Here is a 27,895-nt window from a genome sequence, read left to right as displayed (position 1 = left end):
TTAGCTATAAGGAATTGAATGAGTTTTTTCCTCAGCTCGGGAATTAACCCCGTGCCCAGGTGTACCTTACGATCAGGAAGGTGTTCGATCAATATGACTTGCTCTAGTTCTTCAACCATTGAATTGGTGGCGTCGAAATTATCGGGGACTATGAAAGACCTGGGAATTCCGTAGTCGTCGTCCTCATCCATAACCTGCTTCTTTGGTTCCATCGAGGCTGGTATCGATAATTGCTATTTGGTTTGGTCTTTGGCCACTAGACTTAGACCCTTCGATATCGAAAGTGCGGATACCAGGATCACCTCGTCGACCGCAAACATCTCTTTTGCGGCCGGTTGTTCTCTGTAAACTGTTTTAATTCCTCCCGGCGTCAGGAATTTCAGCACTTGGTGCAACATCAAGGGTACTGCCCTCATGTTGTGAATCCATGGTCTCCCGAACAGAGCATTGTACCTCATGTCTCCTTCGATCACGCAGAACTTTGTTTCCTGAATGGCTCAGGCGATGTTTACTGGTAATGTTATCTCCCCTTTAGTGGTCTCACATGCCATGTTGAATCCGTTTAGAACCCTGACTGCAGGCACGATTTGGTCTTGTAGACCTAGTTGTTCCACGACCCTCGATCTAATGATATTGGCCGAGCTACCTGGATCAATTAACACACGCTTAACTCGAGATTTATTTATGAGTACAGATATTACCAGTGCATCATTCTGGGGCTGCACGATGCCTTCAGCGTCCTCGTCGTTGAAAGACAAGGTTCCTTCTGATACCTAATCTCGAGTCCATTTTTCCCTCGTGATGGATACTTTGGTTCACTTTAACAACGGCCCCTAGGGAATGTCGACCCCACCAATGATCATGTTAATGATGTACTGAGGTTACTCCTGCTCGATTTGCTTACTAGAATCTCTATTCCTGAAATGACTTTTTGCTCGATCGCTCAGGAACTCCCGGAGATGTCCGTTATTGAATAACTGCGCTACTTCCTCTCTCAATTGTTGGAAATCCTCTATTCTATGGCCGTGTGTTCCATGATATTTACATATTAAGTTGGGATCCCTTTGGGCTGGATCAGATTGTAGAGGTCGAGGTCACTTGATGTCTTTGATGCGTCCGATGACGGATACGATAGCAACAACATCGACGTTGAAGTTGTAATCCGATAACCTCGGCGCTTCCTTAGGCCTGATGGGCTTGTCGAAACCGTTTTTGCTGATGAGTCCCCGGTTATTTTGACTCCGATTGCTTCTCCTTTCATTTCTCATAGGGTTTCGTCCAGACCCGTTACCCCTACGATCATCGTTGTACGATAGATACCGATCCCTACTTTACCTTGGTTCACGATCAATGTCTCTTTTGGATCTATCACTAGCTCGGACGGGATAAACAGACACGGAAGGGACCCCAAGATGATCATCTTCGATCCTAATTTTTGATTGATATCGGTTATGCACATTGGCCCAAGTTATAGCCGGATATTCTACCAGATTTTGCTTCCACTGCTATGAAGCCAACGATCTTCGAGTATTGAGTCCTTGGGTGAAGGCCTAAACGGACGAATCGTTTGCCACCGGCGGCAGGTCCATCCGTTCTATTTGAAAACTTGACACGAATTCCCTGAGCATCTCCTTATCTCTTTGCTTTACCTTGAAAAGATCTGACTTCCTGGTCTCGACCTTGATAGCTCTGGCATGCGCTTTTACAAAAGCATATGCAAGCCTAGCAAATGAGTCAATAGAATTGGGGGATAAGTTGTGATACCATATCATAGCTCCCTTTGACAAGGATCTCCGAACTCTTTCAGTAGGATAGATTTGATCTCATCATCTTCTAAGTCGTTCCCCTTGATGGCGCACGTGTACAAGGTCACATGTTCATTTGGATCAGTTGTTCCGTTGTACTTAGGAATTTCAGGCATGCGGAACTTTTTGGGGATCGACTTCGGGGCTGCGCTCGGAGGAAAAGGTTTTTGAACAAACCTTTTAGAGTCTAGGCCCTTCAATATCGGTGGTGCTCCGGGGCTTTGGTCGACCCTGGAGTTGTAGTTTTCCATCTTCTTGTCGTTGGCTTCGATTTTCTTTCATCTCGTTTCTACCCATTTTTTCAATTCCTCGAGCATCCTTTATTATCTCAGGGTTGGTTCCGGGTTCAGCTTCATTTGGCCTATCTGTTGTTGGTTCATTTTTGCGAGTGTTTTCCCGAGATAATTCGGGCTCAGCTCTACTAGGAGCGCGACTTTGGTTCTACAGTTGGGCTATCGTTGCCTACTAAGCCTGCAGCATTTTGAAGATCACCCGTAAGTTGATCCCATCTCCTTCACCGTCACGAATATTTTGGGCTACCAATCGGACTCCCCGCGGATGTTATTCTCAGGATCGGTAGACAAATACGTGTTGATGGCCACATGTGAGTTGGCGTCGATCGAGTCCGCGACCGGTATTCCGTTGGGATCGACAGGGGGCACCTCGTTATCGGGCACCATATTGTTGTTCTCTCCATGTGGCCAGACTCAGCATCCGTGTTTAGAGGGGCAAATTGGGAGTTCGACATTTTAAACGTTGACCTTAAATTAAAGACACTTCAAAGAACAAGTGTGAAGTAGGGTGTGTTACAGAAATTTGTATCGAATTGACACTATTATTCTTAGCCCCACGGTGGGCACCAAACTGCTTACTCTCAAAATCGGATAACAATTAAATTTGTAAGTGATTTTAAGGATATGCGGATTAATTTGATACAAAACGATAAATTGAGTTAGAATGGACAAATAGAGATACATTAAATTCAAACCACGTGAGGAGGATGATTCCAGCCTTATTGAAACATTCACCCTCGATCCGGGCTCACAGTAGACAATATTGATGAATGAAAGAAAGAGCTTACAATAACAGTGAAAATAGTAGTATATTGCTTTGGAATGTGTGTTACAATGTGTTTAATGAATTATGAGACCCCCTTTATATAGTAGGGGAATCCTACTCTAAATACAACTCTATAAAAGGTAAAAAATCTTCTGTTTAACTGATTATCAGTTCTATATCGATACGTGTCGAGATCCACGCCATGATATCCTACCAGTCGCGGATATTACGGCCTTCTGTTGGTTGTGCTTGATTGCCCGACAATGTTCTCCGAAGTCTTTTAGGATTTAGATCGATCTCGAATCATGACCCCGATATTCTCGAGGACAGACAACGTGCCCTCGGACTCTGACTCGATGAGACCTTTGCTTCGATTCCGATCCTTCACAATCATATCTCGAGCTCGTTTTACCCTGTTGGAGGTCGGAGTGTATCATGAGCTCGGTTTTTACCCGCATACATTATTAATCTCGAGATAAGTTGTTCGCCCACCAAACAACACCTTAAGGTGGTGATTGTCCTTAAAAAGTGTTAATAAAAGCTTTCTAAAACTTAAGTTTTCCACACAAAAACTTTAACCACACCATTTTAGAAAAATTTCACAGTTTCTGTGAAAAACTGAAAACAACCTCTGGATTAACGTTTCAATTAAAAACAGTTTCAAAGGAATTTTAATATTTGCATAAGGTAAAAAGGTTTTTCGCAATACTATTTTCATCTTTTTCATAGGGCCTCACGTGATCCCGCTGGATTTGGAGATTTCGTTCGGAATTTTTACCTTTTATTTGCTTTCTTTCTTAAATTTCTGTAAAGACAGATGAATTTGAACTTACACGTTTAATCCCTTTTCATAATGAATCTCTTTCAATTCTGTAAAAGTACTTTTATTTAGCAGAAAAATCCTTTCATAGGTTCACATAACATTTTCTATCCGTGAGATCCTTTAAATCTTGGTGGGCTCCATGTCACCAATTAGACTTGAGAAAATGACCCTCTACCGCGCATCAAAATTTTAATAACACATGTTTTCCCCCATTGACACGAAATGTCTCTCCGGCCCAAACATACTATATCTAATAGCCCGAAATATTACTATCCATAAATTGTATAGTGACAGTCTATTATGTATATTTTTTGTATAGTGACAGTCTATTTTGTATATTTTTTGTATAGTGATAGTCTATTTTGTATAGTGACAGTCTAATTTTTTGTATAGTGACAGTCTATTTTGTATATATTTTCTACAATGACAGTCTATTGTATATAAATTATATAGTGATAGTCTATTTAGTATATATTTCAACGTTATGCATAGTTATCTAAGAAAGAACAATCATAAAACTTCTGCAAATCAAAAAGATAATTCCAATTAGAACAATCATCGATAAGCTCTCTTTCCAATTTTGCTCTCCAACTATTGTTTTAGGTGTAAGGACTAAAGTAAAATAGAAAATAGAAAAAGGGATAAATTTTATTTATGTTAGCTAAGTATTGAAAGAGATATGCTGATTGATGAGCTTAGTTCAATACTTATAATAGGTCAATTTTTCTATTTTGATCCAGTTGCTTCGTAGAAAGAATTGAGGGAAGTGGCCTGCATATCTTTGTATAAAGAAATTAGTTTGGTCTGTTAAACACTTATCAAGATTCAGAGTAGTGTTTCTCATATTTGTGGAGGTGAATGGCTTGCTATGGTAGAAACGAGGTCCAAGCAATTGATTCCTTCATTTTCTTTATTTAAACCAATATTATATGTTAATAGTATATCAATTTTAACATCAGTGTTTTAATATATCTCTATTATCTATAATTATTTGATGGATTAAGCTTTTAGTGCTGAATTGAGTTATATAGCAGCTTACTTCTCTTAAATTCCATTGTTTTTAGGCTATGACTTGTATGGGGTCATTTTGTGGCTACCGGGTATTTTAAATTTGGCCCGAGTGACTATAAATGAATTTGGGATCTTTATACAAATAACCCGTCATATTCATTATTTATTTTTTCTAGCCATATACATAGATTATACATTTATTATATATAATTATATATATATAATACATAAATTATGCATACATTATACCTTTATCGGTTATTTTTAGTTTAAACAGTCAGGTGAGCGGATATTTGAGTTAATTCTTTAATGAATTTTGCTCAAACTTAAAGTCCAATACAAAGAGGGCCACTGAGTAAGTTCCCGCACCGAAAATTCAGTAACAAGCTCTCTCCTTTAGCCGCTGTGCGGGATTAGGATTGCACACAAATTTGTGCTAAACTCTAAACCGCCAAGATTTGTGAAGGGGGTAGTCTTCCCCATATTTAAAAGAAAGAACATCGATGCCCTTTAAAACATGCCCTGTAGTCACTTTAATTCTCCATTTATTCGGTATTTTTATTACATTAATATAATTTCAATTTTACTTGGTAGAGTTATAGATAAAATTTTAATAAGTTAATATATATTTAATAAGAATTGAAAAGATTGACAAACATTTAATCTAGTTTTAATAATTAAATACAAAAATCAATATGAGACATAAATAATGATATGTTCTATTTAATTTTAAAAATTGCCAATAAAATTATTTCAAATTCGAAAAGGATATAAAATTTAGTAAATCTACATATCTATATATTATTAAAAGGAAATTGAAACATTTCAATAACAACTGATTAGAAAATAATGATACGTGTTAAATCGAGCATTAATTAAATTTAAAGTAAATATAAATGAATGAACTTTATAACTCTACTAAATATTACCTGCTATGAGAGGATCACAAATATTTCTAGGCATTTCTTAAAGAAAATCCTACACAGTTTTGATAGTATATATAAAAATTATATATTTATATGTTAGTTTGGTTTGACTTTTCGATTTGATGGGGAATCATTACACACAGAGGCAATGACTTTCCAATCCGATAAATATTTTATTAGTAGTATAAAGGAATAAAAATTATTCAGCCAAGCAAATCAGTTCATCAATGACATCTTCGACAGTCCAATATCCTTAACTTATAACTTACAGTTACAGAGAACTTTCCTGCACAAGAATCATAGTACCCTTCATTTGCCGTTTAACATAAATCTGAAACTGGGAGTGGATACTTGTCACATATCCAACTTGAAGAAGATCCGATTTAGGGAACTCAAGCAACAATAGGGTATGATGCGCAAGTTGCAATACCTACAAACATATCATTAGGATCAGTTATTTACCTCATCAAAATCATGACTACATTGACTAGAAAGTTTTTATTATTATTTGTGTCGATCTAAGATGAACTCAACTTGAACTCGTATATAGAATAGCATTATAGTTCAGATTTTGTGGCCTCTTTTTTTATGGTCCAAGTTGAAAGTTATTTTTCATTAATTTATCCTAATAGAATAAGCTTTCACAATCCGAAAGCAGTGTGCATCCAGTATGCAGAAAGGGGGAAAGGAGACTTGATGATGTGGGAGAAACTTACCACACATGTTCTTTCCCATCTCCATTTTGAAGTATCCATTGTCACCCCATTCAGCTCCCCACGAGTTCTTGATCAGCCAATATGGAGTACCATTATCAACACCATATCCCACAGCAAGAACAGCATGGTTCACATCCTGTCAATGCAATAGAAAATGTTAATGTAGTATTATGTCATTGTCTCGCATATTTAGTGAAGGTCGGACCATATACTTTGTTGATGTCATTGATATTTAACAAAAGAAGAAAAAGAATATGTGCCTCTTCATTGCAGCAAAATCAATCATGTCTCAGTGCCAGATTAGTTGGGTTGGGTGGGGGTATGAATCCTCTGTGTACACTGCTCATCAGACCTTTTTATTCCAATACTACATAATCTGTATATTAAGGCAGATTAGGAGTTTCTAAAAGTAGAGACTATTTCAATCTTTCCTATCATCCAGCATCTTTTTTTGGTTGACAAAGCATGGTATCTTTCCTATCAGTATTATGACACTCGAATTGTTAAAAATCAATAAACACAGAGAGAGAGAGACACACACACACATTACGCATAACTTAAAGATAATTGCAGACACCCTTCTCGACGAGTAATCAAGCACTGGGTTATAACTAACTACTGGGTACAATTCTTTCCCCTACGGTGAGTTACATGGAAAATGTGCTTCTTCATCGACAAAGAATAGCAGATTAAAAGGGCAATATCTCAAATTCATCGGAACTAAAAACTCACCTGGGGAGTGTTGCCACATACGGTGCTGCTGTAAATTCCACCCTTGTACTGTTTGAAACCTTTTACCACCTGATAAGCTACACTAACCGGTCTAATAAATGCAATCGCGTATTTTAGTTCATCTTCAGCACCCTGTAATTATAAATGTTTAATTGTAAGGAATCCAACCAATGCCCATTGACCTTTTCAGGTCAAATAACGCATATTAAAAGATCCACTCAACTGAAAATCATCAACAATGAAACACTAGAACTATGAAAGGTTTTTCCCGTCGGAAAACTACAATAATCTTCCTTTAGTGTGTCAAATACAAGAAATGATAAGCACTGATGTAAGCAGTTAAAAGCTGATCCAAGACATTGCTGTTCCAGAGTAAAGAGGTATCCTACCTTGGTAATATTAACAGAATCAACGACTTTAACAGCAACATTTTCTGACGAGAATTTGCATACACCAGCCTTTCCAGCATAAGGATATTCTTCTTCAGTGTCAAGACCACCACTGTATTTAATGTACTCAAAAGCCTGTGATGGAAGCCCGCCATGGCATCCAAAGTTATTAAAAGCTCCAGCACAGTCCAAGAGCTGCTGTTCAGACAGAGAGATGTTCTTCCCAAATGCCTGGGCATATGCTGCCTCCAGAGCACCAGTAGTGCTGCCAAAACATCATGCGCCGACTCCGTCATTTTTCAACTTCAGAAACCCGAATAGAATGGAAAGGATATAGAATTTACATGTTGTTAAGAATAAGTAGTTTAGGCTTAACGCATAGTTGATTAACGATTGATAGGTAGAATGCCATTCCAAACTGAAAATTTAGGAACCTAGTGACATGATCCTAACTACTCCTTACCTGAATGTCCAGCAAGACCCGCACTTGCCCTGCTTCTTCACTGGGCTTACTATCCCTGCTTCCCTCCAGTCTTTCTGAAATGACACATTCGGAGATCAAAATTAGGAACAAGAGCTACTTTTGGTAACCAACAATTCGTTCACTTAGCACATGCTCTTCTAGGCAGCGGCTGAATGGAAGGCAACTGTTCCTGAACTTACTACTACTTTTAGCTTGGAAAAGAAGAAAAAGTAAATATATATAGATAGACAATACACACACACGTTTTTCTAAACACACATATATACCAAATTTTTATTTCATTCAGATACAGTGGATGCAGCAGTACTCTGCACCTCTTGACTTAAAATCCTACGTCCAGCGTTGCTCCTAGATGCAACAGCTATCTATGTTGTCATCTCAAGAAATTCCATCATCTTGAAAGTAATAAAAGTTAAAACATAACAAAGTGATAAAAATCCAATGAAAGAAGAATGACAGCAATATTAGGCTGCAAAATGGACAAGACTAAGCATTTATGAATTTTCCTTTTAGGAGAACATACAAGATAGAGGCACAAAGAAAGCACTGAAAGCTAGATTTCCAATAACAGGATTTCCGGTTGGAGTGAATGGATGCAAATGGTAATGATTTTTGAGAAAGTATCATAAACAACTGCAGAAAAAGATATAATGGAGTTCTGATTGCAAATACCGTCTCTGGTAGGTTGACATTAGTGAGCTGAAGATCGCTCTTTGTGGTAGCGGAACAGTTTTGAGGAGCTCCTAGCCTTTCTCTCCTAAACTCATCCCATGTTAGGTCAGTAAACTCTGCCAAGAAGCATAGTCATTGTCAAGAGCAAAATACAGCAAGCAAAATATGCAGTGCCTTCTTGTTTCTTTATTTTGTTTGTTCTTCTCCTTTACCTTGACCTTGGTTTTCATATTTTTATTTTCCCTTTCTTCACTCACGTACAAGAAATCTGCTAGGAGTTCTAATTAGAAGTAACAAAAACATTAATCTACTACATTTTGAACCACAAATCAAGTTTTTGGCGTCGTTGAAGTCTTAAGAAGGCATCCACCTTAGCATCCGCACCTGGGCACAACAAGGTTGAGGGAACAGAGGGTGGACGCGCAGCATCCACCCCAGCATCCGATGCTGAGAAGATCAAGATGAGGCGGACGCGAAGCATCCAACTCAACATTAATCCCTGAAGCTGATTCGGGAAAGCAAAAGGAAAACTTTGGCCCATAACTTTTGGACGCAATATATAAGCCAAAAACGGCTCTTTTAGGTCATCGAACACACTTTTTGAAGGGGATTCGACCTAGGGAGAGCAAGGAGCCGCCGTGGAGGCCGAATTTCATCTTCTTCCGCCAAACTTAGTAATTTTTATGTTTCTTTGTATGATTTGTTGTTTGGCTACCATGTCTATGTGGAGCTAAACTTCACGTTCTAATGTTCTGGTTCTTTCATGACTATTGTTATTCGAGTTGATTTTCGTTTCTTGATTTATCATATTAGTTTATTTATTCAATCCTGCGCTTAATTATTTGATTGCTTGATCACCAATTAAAACTATCTACGAATCTAGAATTGAACTCGAAAGTGTGAATTCTAGATTGCATATAGGATTAAATAGAGCAAGTTCTTGAACCTGGGTATCGGGGAACGGATTTGCGGTTAGGATAAACATATATACCCGATTGCCTTGCTTGGTTGATTTACACGAATTTCAAATGCGTTCTTGTTAGTTCTAATTCCATAGACATATTGGCGTTAGGTTAGCTTGAATAGACGAGTAAGAACTCGAGAGATTCTTATGAGCAATATTAACACTGTCAACCAATAAACTAGATAAATTAGTTAGTCAATTCAATTGAAGAATACAATAGGAATGTTAGATAACTCATAACCCTAGATCGTTTTCATTACACTGATAATATAAAAATCAGCTCTTCCTTTGTTCAGAGTTCATTATTTATTTTCTTTTTAGTTTAGTTACTTTTGCATCACTACTTTTGGGTTTAATCCTTGTTTAGATAATTAACAAGTCCTCATGGGTTCGACACTCTATCTTATCACTTTATTACTTGACGACCGCATATACTATACAAGTCAACTTTATGTATCCACTCTATTCAGATCATTTCATGAACTATAAGTAAGAAGAAAAACCAAAACGAAAAAGGGCAAATTGTCCATAAAGGCATATATTGTCCAGCCTATAGCTAATAGGAAACCATATAGTATACACAAAGGCAATTACCATTGACACCAAGTTTGTAGGAAAGTCGTTGCTTGTTGTGAGACCTAATCATCTTCAGATTGTCCAAGTATATCTCAAACCTTTGCTTGATCTCCTCAACTGAGTCGTATCTCTTCCCATACCTTTTAAAGTTAACAGATATCCCAAAAATAAATAATTTTTAAGTAAAAAGGAAAACAAAGCTTATTCATTCAAATAGGAGGAAATTAGATGAATCGAACTGACCTGCGAACAAAGCGAACGAAGGAGAGAGCACGGCGCGTTTGGCCGATGAGTTGGAGAATTCCATTCTCCAGCTCCTGCAAACCGTCGGATACTACTACTTGCCTGATCGGATTATCATCGTCAAACGTCAACGCTCCGCCTTGTGCGGCGGCGATTGAGGTCGCGATGAGTAATAGTAATAGTATAATCGAGGCGCGAGTCATCGTATTGTTGTTCTTCTTCCTAGGGGAACGTGGGAGCTGAGTATTACTAGTAGGAGTTTGGGATAAGGAAATGTCAATTATGTAATGCGGCTGTCTGACAGTGTTGAGTAAAGATGCTTTCTTGTAAAAATAAAAAGTATAAATGAACGTGGGTGTGATTTTTGCTGGACATTTTGTAGTTGGGTACAATATTTAAGCTTTGGAATAGGAAATACTCTCTCTGTTTTAAATTGTTTATGATATATGAAGAGTTAAATTATTTTCTTGAACTACGGTAGTTTGGATGATTTTTATTACAAAGGTCATGATTTAAAGTACTACTTTTCACATGGTTGATGTTCAGAGAAAAAAATTGAAGTTGAAATTGAAAAAACTATATTTGAAGATGAATTTTATTTGGAAAACAATTTTTATCTTATTATTTTAAATACTCCTCAAACAAAGTTTTTAATATTTGCAAAAGCTGATGGAACTTCAATTAATCTAGAATTGATAACAGAAGTCAGGCGTTTCCCTTCTTTATATCTTTTTCCTATAGGGGCAATTCCTCGCATTTTTGATTACATTATTGGTAAAATCCAAAAGAGGTTATCTGGTTGGAAGGCTAAAACTCTCTCTATTGCAGGTAGATCTACTTTTATCAATTTTGTGGTTATGCTTTACCAATCTCGGTGTGCACGAAAATATATAGATAGAATAACTAACAAGAATTTTCTATTACTATGGGGTAATAAGGAGGAGAAACAGAGAATGCACCTTGTAAACTAGGATATTGTCTATAGGAGTTAAAAGAAAAGGTGCTTTGGTTATTAAATTAGAAGTATTGAGAAACCAATATTGTAATTCTCGCAAAACATGATTTCAAATTGGCTAAAGATTCAACTGCTCTTTGGACTGCCATTATTACATTCAAAATCAAACTATATCGAATTGTCTACCTAAGCAAAATGCATCATATTTCTGGAAATGTTTTATGAAAACCAAGGATGTTATGCTTATGGAGGCAAAATAAAATTTGGGTCAAGGAAGATTGATAAACTTTTGGCTTGATTGGTGATATGGTGACAGGCCACTCATTTACTAAATTAATGTTGATATTTACCAAGTTACACATCTATTAAAATACTGTTGTGATGATGGATGAAGAATGGGATCTCACATTTGTGGCTCCTTTTGTTGGCCATACTGAAATCAATGCTATTTTATTTCTAACAACATAATTTTTGTAAAGCTCACTTGGGCTGAAACATGTCAAGGTAAATTTAGAATCAAATCATCTGGCATACATGAGAACTATAGGATCGAGGCGCAATCTAGAGATGCTTCTCTTAGAGGGCTCTTTAGAATGATCAAGAAAAATAGATGTTGAGTTACTCAAGTAAGTTGCGGCAAACTTCAAGCTTTATTACAGAATTATGGAGATAAAAAAGGATTAAAACTAGCAAAAGCAATGGGCTACAAAGATTTTAAAAAATGGAAACAGATTGATTGTCTTCTGGTCGCCAAGCTTATTAATGAGGAGGACATACAGTATCACTCGCTGAGGGCTATTATTGAAGATTGCAAATATTTGTTGAAAGTCAACAAGGCCGCCACCATTACACATATATGGAGGAGATGAACCACTCTGCTGATTTATTGGCAAACGAAGGACACAAACACGAAGTTGATTTGTTGATATGGAAAGTCGCCCTTGTATGAGGTAATAAAATTGATAGATGTCAGGTGGATGCCCGTCGAATTGACACGTGGCAGTGAAGACAAATAAGATATGAATCAGCAAATAGCTGGCATCAATTACGAACATGCGACCGGTGATGAGTGTGTTCCGAAGACGCTGGAATCGGGAACGGAAGTTTGAAAGGAAGATATTGATTAGAAATGGCAGTATTCAATGAGTAGCCGTTACAAAGAATCTTTGTATTTATAATCAACCATTATGCAATTCATATTAAAGAATAGTTTGATTTGGGGATCTTTCCTCCCTGAATTGAGCTATAAATAGGAGAATTTGTACTCATTGTAGATGTGAAAAACATCTGTACGCAAAAAGGCTAAACTTGCTCTTATTTTATTAACAATATTCTTTCTTTCTGTTTAACATACTATTCTTATTCTTGCTTTCGGAGAAGCTCATTTTACATTCAGGTTTACATTTTCTTCAAGTTTCTCTAATTAGTTTATTTCTGTTCTTAATTATTTTATATTCTTGGTTCAAATTAGTTCATGTCTATAAATCACATTACAAATTCAATTATACAGTATTACGGGTAAACAGTTTGGCGCCCAACTTGGGGCATAGACAATTGTGGTATTACTTTGATCCGTTCATATGTTACTAACGCTTTTTGTTGCTTTTCATCACTAATGTAAAAAACATATATGGCAATTGATGATTTGAACAACTATTTCAACGTTGGAACAAACAATGAGCATGACGATATGTTCCAGCGTGGTAATTCAATCAGTGAAACTCGCAATGATGGAGATGAGACAACTCCGGTTCACAAAGAATGAAATCCTCGGCGCGTGAGAAGCCCAACTCCTGATGATATGGATAATGAACCTGTTGTTGAAACAATGAAAGTTTCGAGAGCGCAATAAAGGAAAATTATGAACCATCTCTCAAGACAATACCGGATAATGACGGAGCTCTAGCAAGCACTTTTCGGTTGCCTCAAATAATTCCAATGAAGGAGTTTGAGCCCCTCCCAGCGTGCCTGCAAATCAAACAGTGCAAAGAACTGATAGTGTTGCTTCGAGGGAGGAGTTCGATTTTAATAAAAATCAAGCTGGTGGTGCAGGTATTTGATTCGAGAAACGATAACAACACGAATGATCCCTTTAAAATCAAGCTCATGAGATTCATGATTGAAATGAATCATCGGATGGATCAAAATTCTGAAGAATTCCACGCCCAGATGGATCAGATCCTGGGAGCACCACTGATATTGAAGGGACCAAATTTAAAGGCATATATACAGTTGCCGTTCAAACCAAGGATGACCCCGGAGTTGATTTCGAAAAGATTCAAGATGCCCGATATTCCGAAGTATGATGGAACTTCGAATCCACAAGAGCATATCACAACTTATACTACGACTGTGTTGGCCCGAGTAATTTTGTTTTGATGATTGACAAGGAAATATATACACGAACCAGGTCCATACACAGTATATCCAGGGCACAGGCAGATTCAAGCACAAGGCATGCATGTGAAGGGGGTAAGAACAAGTGGTTATATTTGATATCTCCTGAACGAAAATATTGCATAATTGATATGGAGCAGGACTCCTTACTTGAAGAGAATTCTATCCTAGATAAAGGAGGAGTTAGAAATTGAAGATAACTAGAACTCTTTCATCATGGAAGAGTGTAGCATTAGAACTCTAGTTGATCATATTATACTAACTCTATATATTTTAGGATGTTCTATTTTACAGGTACGCATAAACGATGAAGTTAAACAAGAGTTGAGAGCAAAATAACAAGGCATTTTGTGAATAATTCCTGTGTGTTTCAAGTGTGCAACCTGAAGCTACATGAACCAGATAGAAGAACCAGTTCTAAATGTCTCTCTTTTATTTTAGTTTTATTGTAGTAGGGCTTTTGAGTTGTACCTTTTAGCTTTCTCTAGAATCATTTGTACTCTGTACTTTGAGTATATCGTTCAAGTTAGAGTTAACTTGAGGTTGTCCCAACAGTCTGAGGCTGGTTGCCACAAAGGGTTAGAGGTAATCCTTATATTTATAAGAGTTTTGTAAATGCTATTTTTGGCTTAGTGATTTAGTGAAGTGTTGGGAAAAATCCTACTGGGAAGCAGATCATGTTTTTTTCACCTTTTGAGCCAGGTATTTTCCACGTAAAAATACTTATGTTCTTTACTTTCTACATTTATTATTCCGCAACTATAGTGTAAGGAACACATAAAAGAACCAAGTCCTTCTATAATTTGTGCATGCGAATAATTGGACACCACACAAATCACCCCTTCTTGTATGGTACTGAAGTATACAATATCAATTGGTATCAGAGCATGTTATCCTTGAAAAGACTAACACCTTAGGAGAAGATCAAGATGAGTGCACCACCTAAAAATTGAGAAGGGCAATCCACTGCTAGGCCACCACTCTTTAATGGCCAGTACTACTCTTGGTGGAAGTCAAGAATGAGAGATCACATACAGGGAGAGGACTATGAGCTGTGGGACATTGTTACTGATGGTCCACTGGCTACTTGAAGAAAAATGCTGAATGAGTAGATGTGCCAAAGACAAGAGTTGATTGCAATGCTGAGGATCTGAAGAAGTGGGAAAAGAATGCCAAATCCAAGAAATGACTTGTTTGTTGACTTGGTCCAGATGAGTACAGCAGAATCCAAGGTTGTTCCACTGCTAACCAAATTTGGGATACACTGCAAGTAGCCCATGAAGGAACAACTCAGGTGAAGATATCAAGAGGAACTCTACTGTACTCTCAGTATGAAAACTTTGCTATGAAGGTTGGAGAAATCATTCAGGAGATGTACACAAGGTTCACTACATTGACAAATGAACTGAAATCTCTTGGCAGGATTATCCCTGAAGAAGAAAGAGTTGAGAAGATACTCACTAGGGTCTTGCCAATTACTTGGGAAAGCAAGATAACTGCCATCCAGGAATAAAAAAAATATTGCTACACTCCCTCTAGATGAATTTATTGGAAGCCTCACTACCTATGAAATTATGAGACAAACCATAAAAATGGATGTACCTAAGACGGAAAGGAGTTTGGCACTCAGAATCACTGAAGGTTCTGATCTGGAAGATGGTGAAATGGAAATGATCACCAAAGACTTCAAGAATTACCTAAAGAGAGGAAAGAGTTCTTCAAAAAGTGGAAGCTACAACAAGGCAAGAGTTCCGGAGAAGCAAACCAATGATAGATGCTACAAGTGTGGAAAGACTGATCACATGATCAAAAACTGTCCTTTGTGGCAGATTAAATGGAAGAAAGAAAGAGCTGAACGAAGGAACAGGAAGAAGGAATAGGTTCATCCCAAGAAAGGCAACAACAAAGGATCAACCAAGGTTATGGTCGCTGCTTGGGGAGAAAACTCAGATGAAAGCTCAGATGATGATGATGATGATGATGAACGAGCACTAATGGCTATTGGAGAATCTGATGAAGAAACTGAGGTAAGTGTCTTTTATCTCAAAGACAAGATTAAATTTTTGTCTAAAGAAAGATTATCTGAACTATTACTAGAGCTAATTGATGAATCCGAGGATGTGAATAATGAAAAAGAATAAGATTCAAAAGAATGTGTGATTTTGAAAGCTAAGTACAAAAACCTGGAACTTAGGGCTTGCGAAACTTAAAGTGAAAATACTGTGTTGAAGAACCAGGTTCATGCACTTGATACAACTATTCTAGAACTTAGATATGAAAATCTAAAATTGAAATTAGGAACAGGTAAAAAGACAGTTGGTGACACACAACTCACTTTAGAAGAGAATGTAGGTAAAATGAAAGATGATTTTTATAAAAGGGATTAACAAGTAAGAGTCTTAAAGGAGGACCTGAACAAGGTCAAGCATGTGCTATACAGAACTTGCAAATGGAACAGGTCCTCTAATGCGCTTTCATGTATACAAGAACATCATAGTAGCAACATAAGAGGACTTGGCATTGGGAACTCTGCTCCTAAGTGGGATCCCAAAATAAAGTACCTCACACTCCATGAGAATAAGAATTGCACACACTATAGAAACACTGGTCACTATAAGAGTGATTGCACTACAAAAGAAAAGGCATATCAAAAGAACAAAAATTTGGTTCTTGGGAAAAATAGGTTAGTAAGTTGGGCTAAAAAGAATTTGATTTATCCTTTTGCCTACATAAAGGGACCCAAACTAGTTTGGGTTCCTAAGACTAACCTCTGATTTTATATTGCAGGTCCAAGTGAAGGGGAGCAGCCAAATATAATACATGGATAGTGGGTGCTCGAAGCACATGACAGGAAGCAAGAACAAATTTCTTTTACTTGATGACCTTAAAGAAGGTAATGTCTCCTTTGGAAATGGAAAGAAAGGTGAGATCATTGGGGTTGGAAAGGTAGGTAAGACTGATTCTCACTCTATTGAGAGTGTCTACTTGATAGATGGACTGAAGTACAGTTTAATAAGTGTATCCTAATTGTGTGATAAAAGTAATATGGTAGCCTTCACCTTACAAAATGCTTTGTGATTAATCTTACCACGGACAAGATAGTTTTGCAGGAAAAAAAAGTGAATAACATATATATGGTAGATCTGTCCATACTCTCAGATAATGAACTCACTTGCTTAAGTGTGTTGGACAATTATCCCCTCATGTGGCACAAGAGACTTGGACATGCCAGTCTAAGCCAACTCAACAAACTAGTCTCCAAGGACTTGGTGATAGGGATGCCTAATATTAAGTTCAAGGAAGATAAAGTTTGTGAGGCTTGTGTAAGGGGGAAACATGTAAGATCCTCTTTTAAAAGCAAGAAAATAGTAAGTACTACCAGGACGATGGAACTGGTCCATATGGATCTATGTGGACCAATGAGAACATTGAGCAGAGGTGGTAAGAGATATATTATGGTGCTTGTTGATGATTATTCTAGGTTTACTTGGACATTATTTTTAACATCTAAAGATGAAGCATTTGATATGTTCACTTTATTTGTTAGAAAAACTCAGAAACAACTAGGTAATCAACTTACATCAATTAGGTCTGATCATGGTACTGAATTTTAGAATGCTAAATTTGCCGAATTTTGTGGTGAGCATGGCATAGATCACAATTTGTTTGCTCCTAGAACTCGACAACAAAATGGAGTAGGTGAAAGAAAGAATAGGACATTAGAGGAAATGGCTAAGACTATGATACTTGCTAGTTAACTGCCTCATAGCTTCTGGGCAGAAGCTGTGAACACTACATGCTACATCATAAATAGGTGCATGACTAGACCTCTTGTTGAGAAGACTCCTTATGAGTTACTTAAAGGGATAAAGTCAAATATATCCCACCTTAGGGCATTTGGATGCAAATGCTTTGTGCAAAATAATTGAAAAGACTCCCATGGTAAGTTTGATCCCAGAAGCAACGAGGGAGTATTCTTGGAATATTCTTTACATTAAAGGTTATAAGATTTATAACAAAAGAACTATGTGTGTAAAAGAAAGTGTACTTGTTGTTTTTGATGAAATTGACATTATTTCTAAGAGGTAGGAACAAGATGATGAAGTAATTGGGCCGGTAAGAAACTCAAATAAAACTACAACTCAGCCTGAAGCTTCACCAGAGGAAGGAACGGGCCCTTCCACTCAATGCAACCAGATAGGGGGAACTGAACAAAGAGGAACTGATCCTCAAACCTCGAGGGAACTTGTCCATGAACCTGTTCCTCAGCAACAAAACATTGAAGGAATATCTAGGGAAAACCAGATGGTTGTGAAACCTTACAAGTATCAAAGTTCTCATCCCATTAGGAACATAATCATTGATCCAACCTCTGGAATCAAAACCAGATCTTCTTTGAAGAACCTCTATGCTTTTGGTGCTTTTTATCTCTTATTGAACCTAAAAATGTCTTTGAGGCTTTGTAGGATGCAGATTAGGAAAATGCAATGCAAGATGAACTCAACCAATTTGAGAAAAGTCAAGTTTGGCATATGGTACCAAGACCTAAGGACATATCAGTGATTGGCGCTAAATGGGTCTTCAGAAACAAACTTGATGAAGATGGAACAGTTACAAGGAACAAGGTAAGATTGATGGTTCAAGGATATAGTCAAGAGGAGGGCATAGACTATGATGAGACTTTTGCTCGAGTTGCAAGATTGGAAGGAATTAGATTCCTTATAGCCTTTGCTACTTACATGAAATTCACTCTCCGTTAGATGGATGTCAAGAGTGCCTTCCTCAATGGCTATCTAAAGGAAGAAGTGTTTATCAAGCAGCCTACTGGATTTGAAAGAAAGGAATGTCCTTATCATGTGTACAAGCTTGACAAGATACTTTATGGGCTCAAGTAGGCTCCAAGAGCATGGTATGAAAGATTATCTAAATTCTTTCTTGAACATGGCTACAAGAGAGGTAAAATTGACAATACTTTATTCTTGAAAGAAAAAGGTAAAGATCTCTTGGTAGTTCAGATATATGTTGATGATATAATCTTTGGAGGAACTACAGATATGTTAATTAAAGAATTTGCTAAGCTAATGGGGAGTGAATTTGAAATGAGTATGATGGGTGAGCTTAATTTATTTTAGGCTTACAAAATAAACAAAATTCAAATAGAACTATGATTCATCAGCAGAAGTACGTGAAGGAGTTGCTTATAAGGTTTAAAATGGAGGATTCCAAAGAAATAGACACTCCTATAGCAACAACCACAAAATTAGATATAGATGAACCTGGTTCATCTGTTGATCATAAGATGTATAGGGGAATGAATGGATCTTTGTTATATCTCTCTGATAGTAGACTTAACATTGTTTTCAATGTAGGCCTTTGTGCTAGATTCTAGGCAAATACAAAGGAGTCTCACTTGACTGTTGTCAAGAGGATCTTGAGATACCTAAAAAGTACCACTGATCTCTACCTATGGTATCCAAAAGGTAGTAATTTCAACTTAGTGGGATATGCTGATGCTGATTATGCTGGTTTTCTTATAGATAGAAAGAGCACTTCAGGTATGGCATATTTTCTTGGCTCATGTCTTGTGTCTTGGGCCACCAAAAAGCAAAATTCTGTGGCCTTGTCTACTGCTGAAGCTGAGTATGTGGCTGCTGCCTCATGTTGTGCTCAATTGTTGTGGATCAAATAACAATTAATGGAATTTGGAATTGATGTAGGTTGTATCCCCATCTTTTGTGATAACTCCAGTGTAATTAGTATGACTAAGAACCCGGTTCATCACAAAAGAACTAAGCGCATATATGGTAGGCATCACATTTTGAGGGATAACTATGAGAAAGTCTTGATTACTGTGGAATTTTGTGCTACTAACAAGTAAATATCTGACATATTCATGCTCTAAGTAGAGATCACTTTGAAAGAAATATGTTAGAATTAGGGATGATTAAGATCACCTAAAAGGAACCAGTTCTAACTCAATAATTGGTTAGATAATTTATGAATTTTGTAAATAATTAGATTTGATTTTGCTCAGTCTCATACTTTTATTAGTATAGTCTTGTGCTATGTGCTAAAATATCTCACTAATCTCTAATTTTATTACCCTTATTTTCTTGGAAAATTTAGACTTACACAAGAGAATTCTCAGTGAACAACCTGGTTCATCAAGATTACATGGTATGTACTCTCCACTCCGCATATTTTGAAATAACTGTAATTGGATCATGATAAAAAAGAGAGTCCCATTTAAAGGAAATCCTATTGGATTTTCAGGCAACCACATGGGCAGATGTCCATAATCGTTAAGAATCAAAAATTAGAATTGAAGATGATCAACTGAGTTCTTCGGTGTCATCCAAACATCACAATCACAATCGAAATCAGGAGAAGTTCATAAGTGATTTCAATACGGGCCGAAGGTCTTCCAGGAGTCGTTTCCAACCTAATGAAAGAGTTGATGGGCGAGGAATTAAAGGTTTGAGGTCTTAGGAAAGGGTTGTATCAGATAGAAGGACGGATCGTGCTCGGAGTAGCAGGGTTTTGCAGGAGAAAGAACCATCGAGGTCCCGGGATTCAGCATATCCCTGATTATCAGATTACAACTTCAATATTAGTTTGGTAAAATTGGTTTCAGCTATTAAGGAGGCAAGATTTCCGAAACTAATTTAGTCAGATCCTAGTCAAATGGATCTTAGTCTGTGGTGTGAATTCCACAGAATGCATGGACACAATACTAGGGACTGCTGGCATCTTCGTGAAGAGGTTGCAACATTGTTGAAGAACAGTGATCTTAGAGAATTTCTGAGGGACCGGGCCAAGAACAATTATGGGAGAAATCGAGATGCTACGGAACCAGTCAAACCGGCCAGAGGGTCACCCTGTTTAATAATAAACATGATTTTTGATAGAGTTGAAGTAAATTGGTGACATTTATTGCAGCAAAAAAGATAAATATATCAGTAAATCATGGAAAGAGAGTCTGAGAAGCATCAGAAGATGATGAAATTACCATCATAGAAGAAGCTATTGATGGCTTTATTTTACCGCACAATGATGCTCTAGTAATTTCACTTAATGTTTTAGATTTTAAAATTAAATGCGTGTTGGTTGATCGAGGTAGTTTGGCCTATATCATCCAGTTGAGAATTTTGGAATAAGGAAATTTAACCGGAAACATAGTTCCAGCAATAAAGCTTCTGGTAGGGTTCAACTTAACGAGTATTACAACTCGAGGGGAGATTTTCATGCCCAAACATGTCGAAGGAATAAAGAAGACCATTTTGTTCGAGGTAGTAGATGGAGATATGGGATACAATGTGATCCTTGGTAGGTCATGGATTCATGAAATGAAGGTTGTGAAATCAACTTACCATCAATTGCTGAAGTTGCCTACGCCGGATAGGATCAAGCATATTAGAGGTGATCAACCTGCTACAAGAGAAATTAATGCAGTCACCTTATCCAACAACAAGGCGGGAGGAACGAGCAAATATCAAATATAGGAACCGATGTTTGCTGCCCTTCCCGACCCGGTCGAAGTTGTTGGAGTGAAGGAGACGTAGGAATATTAATATGTGCCTAGATCCTTTCAGGTACCGGAAGAAGCAGATGCCAAAAAGTTGACTTCAGAGGAACTGGAACACGTTGCTTTGTTTATAGAGTTCCCACATAAAAAGGTTTACCTAGGAACGAGGTTGAGTCCTGAAATAAAGCTTAAAATTATTGAGTTTTTTAAAGCTAACTTTGATTTCTTTGCATGGTCTTATTTTGATATGACAGGTATTTCACTAGATGTGGATATCCACAAATTATGTTTGGACCTAAATTTTCCACAGGTGAAGCAAAAGAAACGGCTAATAACGGGAGTCAGGAACAAGTTTGTTAAACAAGAGGTAATCTGGTTGCTAAATATAGGTTCAATTCGTGAAGTGAATTATCCTGATTGGTTAGCTAACATAGTGGTTGTTCCTAAAATGAATAATAATTTTAGAATGTGCATAAATTATAAATATCTAAATTAGGCATGCCTTAAAGATTCTTTCCCATTGCCAAACATTGACCAAATGATTGATGCTACGGCCGAGCATGAATTGATGAGTTTTCTTTATGCGTATTTATGGTATAAAGAAATTAGGATGCACCCGAAAAATCAAGAAAAAACCTCATTCATCACAAATTGTGGCACTTATTGCTATAATGTGATGCCTTTTGGACTTAAGAATGCCATAGCCATTTATCAGAGTCTCATTCGAATGATGTTTGAACGTCAAATTAGTAAAACTATACAAGTCTATATTGATGAAATGTTGGTTAAGTGTCTTAGTGCAGGAAGTCATTTGACTATAAGAGACATTTGATATTTTGAGAAAAGACAACATGAAGCTCAACCCTAAAAAATACGCTTTTGGAATTGGGTCCGGGAAGTTTCTTAGCTTCTTGGTTTCTTAAAAAGGAATTGAAGTGAATCCCAACAAGATTAAGGCCATAGAAGATATCCCTGACCAACTGGCAAGTGCAAAAGAGGTGCAATGGTTGACTGCCAGGTTGGCAGCCATTAGTAAATTCATATCGAGCTCATCGGAAAAATATCATTATTTTTTTTCATTTTTGAAATAAAAGAATTATTTTTTTGTGGACTCCGGAATGCCAGCAAGAATTGAGAGACATGAAAAGGTACTTGTCCAGTCTTCGATTAATTTCTAAACTGAAGAAGGGTGAACAATTATTAATTTATTTAGCAGATTCGGTAGTTGCGGTGAGTGCAGTCCTGATCTGGGAGGAAGAAGATATGCAATTTCCTGTTTATTATATTTGTAAAATACTAGAGGGAGCAGAGACACGTTATCCGCACCTGAAAATGCTGGCTCTAGCACTCGTAGTTGCCTCTCAATATCTTAGAACCTACTTTCAATGTCACCCAATAGCCATTGTGACGACTTTTTCCTTGAGGAATGTTCTTCATAAGCCTGAATTATCGGGTCGATTGGATCAATAGTAGTTGAAATTAGTGAATTTAATATAGAATATAAACCTCAGACTGCTATTAAGTTACAAGTTTTGGCCGACTTTGTGGCTGATTTTAATCTGAGAATGATGTATTTAGCTGCTAAAGAAGAAGTTCTAGTATTGGGAACCGTTTCCAATGTATGGACCTTATTTACGGATAGAACTTCCAATGTAAAATAGTCTGGTCTTGGTATAGTGCTAATCACTCCTTCGTTAGAGACCATGAGACAGGCCATTAGAACTGTTCTTTTGACTAACAATGAAACCAAGTATGAGGCTTTGGTTGCAGGACTTGAATAAGCTCGAGGACTAGGCTCTGAGGAGATTGAAATAAGGCGTGACTCTCAGCTGGCAGTGAATCAGATATATGTAGTCTTTGACACCAAAGAATAGCGCATGCAGTAGTACTTGAATAAAGTTCAAGTCTTACTTTCCCGATTTAGGGAGTGGTTAGTAATTCAAATCCCAAGGGAAGAGAATGTGGAGTTTGATGCGTTCGCCAATTTAGGCTCGTCCACGAAAATAAAAGGAGCTAATTTCGGTGTAGTTGTTCAGCTGATGCATTCAGTCCTGGATGTGGATGGGTATGGCGAAGTTAACTCGACCAACCTAATATGAGATTGGAGAAATAAGTTTATAAAATATTTAAGGCATGGCAAATTGCCTGAAGATTCTAAAGCCTCTGAGGCGCTACTAACTAAAGTTGCTCATTATTTCCTTGTTGATGGTCAATTATACCGAAGATCTTTTCAAGAACCATTGATTTGATGTTTAGGAATATTAGAGGCTGATTATGTGATGAGAGAAGTTCAGGAAGGGGTTTGCGAAAATCATTCCAGTGCACACTTATTGGTTCTTAAATTGATAAAGGTTGCTTACTATTGGCCTCAGATGGAACAAGACACGAAGGAATTTGTACAAAAATATGATAAGTGACAGTGTCATGCGTAATTATTGCATCAGTCAGTAGATCTTCTACATTCGGCGGTGTCACTGTGGCCATTCATGAAATGGCAGATGGATATAGTTGGTCCTTTGCCTCAAGGGCCCGAGCAGGTAAAATTTCTTTTAGTTTTAACTGATTATTTCACTAAATGGGTTGAATAAGGTACTTTAAAAAATATTGGAGAGCGATAATTGATTGATTTCATTTTGGATCATATCATTTTGCCGGTTTGGAGTACCAAAAGAAATTGCTTGTGACAATGGGCCACAATTTATAGGTTCTAAAGTCACAAAATCTCTGGAGGGATTGAAGATAAAAAGGATCACATCTTACCCATATCATCCAAGTGCTAACAGTCAAATGGAGTCAACCAACAAGGTAGTAATTCAATACCTCAAAAAGAAATTAGAGGATGCTAAAGGCAATTGGCCAGAAGAGTTACCGGGAGTGTTATGTGCATATTGAACAATAGCGAAGTCAAGCACATAATAAACACATTTTTCCCTTGTGTACGACGCAGAAGCTTTGATTTCTACTATACTAGGGAACCAACCATAAGGTATTACTGGGCAAATGAGGAGAATAATAAAGCAATGATGATTAAGTTGGATTTACTTGAAGAGCGTTAGAATTTAGCATATGTGAGGATGGTGGCATAAAATCAAAGGATCAAAATGTACTATAATCGTAGAGCAAATCTTCAATATTTCAAAGTCGGAGATTTGGTTTTGCGGAAAGTTACTCAAAGTATCCGAGAAGTTAATGCTAGAAAGTTAGGACCAACATGGAAAGGACCTTACTGGATTTCAGCTATAACCGGTAAAGGTTCAAATTAGTTGGAATATCAAGATAAAGTAAAATTACCAAGAAATTGGAACATGACTCACCTTAAAAGGTATTACTGTTGAAAATCCTTGATGATACTAAAAGTATGTGCTACTGTCACGATCCAAAATCCGCCTAGTCGTGTGTTACACCCTGTGTGTACCAAGGTGACGTATAATGAATATGAGATTTTTTAATCATGATTTAAATGAGTTTAAAGTCATAATATTACTATATATTATGTTTGTATATAAAATATAAAGTTTGGAAAAAATCGAATTTAAGTTGCAGAAAAACCAACTAAGGATTTGCCTTGTAACGAAGCTTTTTGAGGAATATATTTCGTGTGTTATATGAGATCTTTTTGGGACATATTATATACCAAATTGAAGGTATTATAATTTAGTTTCCAAAATTCTTAGCCGTTTATTCATACGACATACAGATAAAATGACATACGCATATGAAGATGGGCTAATGCTAGCACCTCTTTGACTTTTCAAAACTGGATATATATATGCCTTAAGTCTTCTTTTTCTTCATTTTTACATAGACCACGAACAGAGAAGACCCATAAGCTTACCCTTAAGTTTTCTACTAGGTTTTCAAAAAGGATTAACATATTGTGTACGAAATCAAGAAGTGATAGCATTAGAACGATCCCTACGACGTAAGTATCATTATACCGGCTCTCTTTTTCTTTGTAGTTTGAGTTTTGGAAGGTACTTCATGGTTAATAAAACACCTAATTGCTGTATTAAATATTTTTAAATGTCAAGAAAGGTTGATAAGTTCATTTCCTAATAGTTAGAACTCACAGGATGGTGATCGGAAGCCGTGAGTTCGATTTGTTCCACTTGTAGTGGATTGTTTTGTAGTCTACTCGTGTTGGCCTCTTGTGTTGCTGATTTATGGAGTTTGGAAGAATAAAGGGCGTGGATAAATGCCACATTTGGTAGGGTAGTGTGTTGGTCACTCGTCGTTGTAATTTCAGGCTAATTGATACCTTGTTGATTGGGTGTGTTATGGTATATTTTGATTTTTTGTTGTATTAAAGGTCCCGAATTGTAGTTAGGTTGCTTTTGAGTTTATGATTGTATTGTGTTGTTGTCTCGCCTATAGCTTCATTGTCATTGTTGTAGATTAAGGTGCGGTAAGCTGAGTTTAGCATTGTTATTGGACATATGACTCTATTGTTAGAAGTACTAGGGTTTCCTATGTTCTTTATTCCCTATATGTCCTATTATTATATTGTCACGCCCCAAACTCGGGGAGCGCAACCGACGCTCAACCGAGTAAACCAGGCTGAGCAAGCATGTTAGATTTCATTCTACCTAAATTCATCCCTAAATAAAGAGGAGATGTACTCCGTTAATCAAATACTGAAAAGATTTCATTAGCCACTTCCATTTCATTCCTATTAACAACATCATTAAATATTTCCAAAACAGTACGAGTTTATAGATTTAATGAAAATATTTTTCCAAATACCAACAATTCTAATTCAATTCCCAACACCAAAAACCACCCACAACCTGTCTACGGAGCTTCTAAGGACAACTGGAGAGTAATATGAAAATACCGGCAACAAGGCCCTTGCTATACTTCAAAACACAGTACATGAGAAACAAAAGATACATGACTCCAAAATGAAGGAGGCTCACCAAGTCAGCTGAAGAGAGTGTACCGCTATCACAGATCAATGCTGCCTGCTGTGGAACTACCTGCATCCATTAAAGATGCAGCGCCCCCGGCAAAAGGGACATTAGTACTATCGAATGGTACTAGTATGTAAAGCTAAAAGTCCTCTTTCAAAATAGAATGACCATATAAGAAAAGGAAAACCATAGAAACAACAAGTCACAATCAACTATATCCAAATGCCCAATTGAAACATAACAATTTTCAAAATACGAAAATAATATATATTTTTGGTTGGGAGATCTTTAGCACCGATATACTACCGTCTTTGTTAGCATGGAATCCGATCACGTCCGATCGGCTAGGCCATCTCCCCACGAACAATGTGGTTTGACATGTGATGCGAAAGAAAGTTGTTACCAAGAGTAATACCACCATGTGCGCAACATGGCGTCCGATCTCCACCCGATCAGCTAGGCCGCCTTCCCACATATATCGTGTGGGTTGACTTTTTCAATTCACAACTATTACCAGTTTTATCCCAATTAAGGGGAATAATCAAAATTTTACCAATATTTCGATTTCATCCCAAATAAGGGGAATAATCACAATCCACCCCTACATCGGCACGTGTAGTTTCAGGTGTGGGCCTTCTGACCCATCCTTCCTCGATTTTGCTAATGATACTCCCAAAAATATTTTTATTATTTGATTTGCACACAAAGATAACATAAATACAATTGTACTCACCTCAACCTCTTTCACATTGTATAAATTCTCATTAGTATTTCCAGTCACTCATAACAACAATATTTCCTTGGCTCATTTGGCCATTCACAAGATTCTTTATTCCTGGTACGGTGGCCGTATTTCATGTTCCACACTTTCACCTCTTTTATTTTCAAGGACCACCATCAAATATCAACATACAGAATATTTCAGGAATCAAATATTTTAAATCCATTTGTAACAGGAACTTTAAACACAAAAGGTTTCTTCCCAAAGAAAGGGGCATACCAACCAGCAATAGAAACACACATCAAAATCATAAACAATCAATACACCATTTATTCTTGCAATAATCTTCCCCAGAAATGAAAATGTACAATTTCAACAACAGAGTATGTAAGAACTCGAATCACACTGGATATATTTATAAAGCAAATAAATAGTTGAAGCAGCCACTTATGGGCATGAACTAAGTACAAAAGCTTTTAAGCAATTCTATTTTCGAAATCATTTTTAAGCAATCGAGTCGAGGCTTATTTCATATTCTTTATCACATCCTCTCATTTCATTTGCACTAATAGCCACAATCATAACTTAAATTCTTGGCATGTTGGTCACACTCTATATCCCCAATTCACTTATTTTATTTTCAAGCATCTTTATAGATTATCAGCAACAAGACATTTTCAATCAAGACTTTAGGTACACATATGAGCAATTTAGAGCCTTAAACATATCGAGTTTTTCCCACAAAATTTGGCATACTAGCTTTCATTTGAAACACGACTCAAAGCCATAACATTTTAATACGCAATCCATACTTTGAAACTCACGGGAACATTATGGAATTCGATTCTAAGAGAGAAAGTTTAGCCAACATACCTTGTCCGAGCTTTCCTTAAGTTACTACAATGCCCCAACACTTCTAGCAATAACAATCTATAGGAAGATAGTGAAAATCGGTTAATAATTAGAAGGATTTCCATGATGTAACTC

General features: G+C 37.0%; 1 protein-coding gene across 1 annotated transcript; it reads right to left on the bottom strand.

Annotated features, from left to right (window-relative positions):
- Positions 1-5,777: 5,777 nt before the first annotated feature.
- LOC107818105 (cysteine proteinase 3) lies at positions 5,778-10,734 on the bottom strand. The gene is made up of 8 exons (XM_016644044.2): positions 10,401-10,734; positions 10,176-10,297; positions 8,618-8,733; positions 7,925-7,998; positions 7,462-7,726; positions 7,073-7,204; positions 6,341-6,476; positions 5,778-6,054 (listed from the first exon to the last, which is right to left on the bottom strand). The coding sequence occupies exons 1-8, from the start codon at positions 10,601-10,603 to the stop codon at positions 6,017-6,019; spliced, it is 1,086 nt and encodes a 361-aa protein (XP_016499530.1). The 5' UTR covers positions 10,604-10,734; the 3' UTR covers positions 5,778-6,016.
- Between the last annotated feature and the right edge of the window lie 17,161 nt (positions 10,735-27,895).

This window comes from Nicotiana tabacum, chromosome 13 (genome assembly GCF_000715075.1).
Source record: "Nicotiana tabacum cultivar K326 chromosome 13, ASM71507v2, whole genome shotgun sequence".
Lineage (NCBI taxonomy): Eukaryota > Viridiplantae > Streptophyta > Magnoliopsida > Solanales > Solanaceae > Nicotiana > Nicotiana tabacum.
This window is presented reverse-complemented; position numbering and strand designations above follow the sequence as displayed.

What these genes read in the sequence shown, in the direction of transcription:
- LOC107818105 (XM_016644044.2), bottom strand. Translation starts at nt 10,603, where the DNA reads ATGACTCGCGCCTCGATTATACTATTACTATTACTCATCGCGACCTCA. An exon ending in CTACAAACTTGGTGTCAATG is followed by an intron (nt 8,734 to 10,175) that starts GTAATTGCCTTT and finishes GCTTCTTGGCAG; the next exon opens with AGTTTACTGACCTAACATGG. An exon ending in ATGTCAACCTACCAGAGACG is followed by an intron (nt 7,999 to 8,617) that starts GTATTTGCAATC and finishes GTGTCATTTCAG; the next exon opens with AAAGACTGGAGGGAAGCAGG.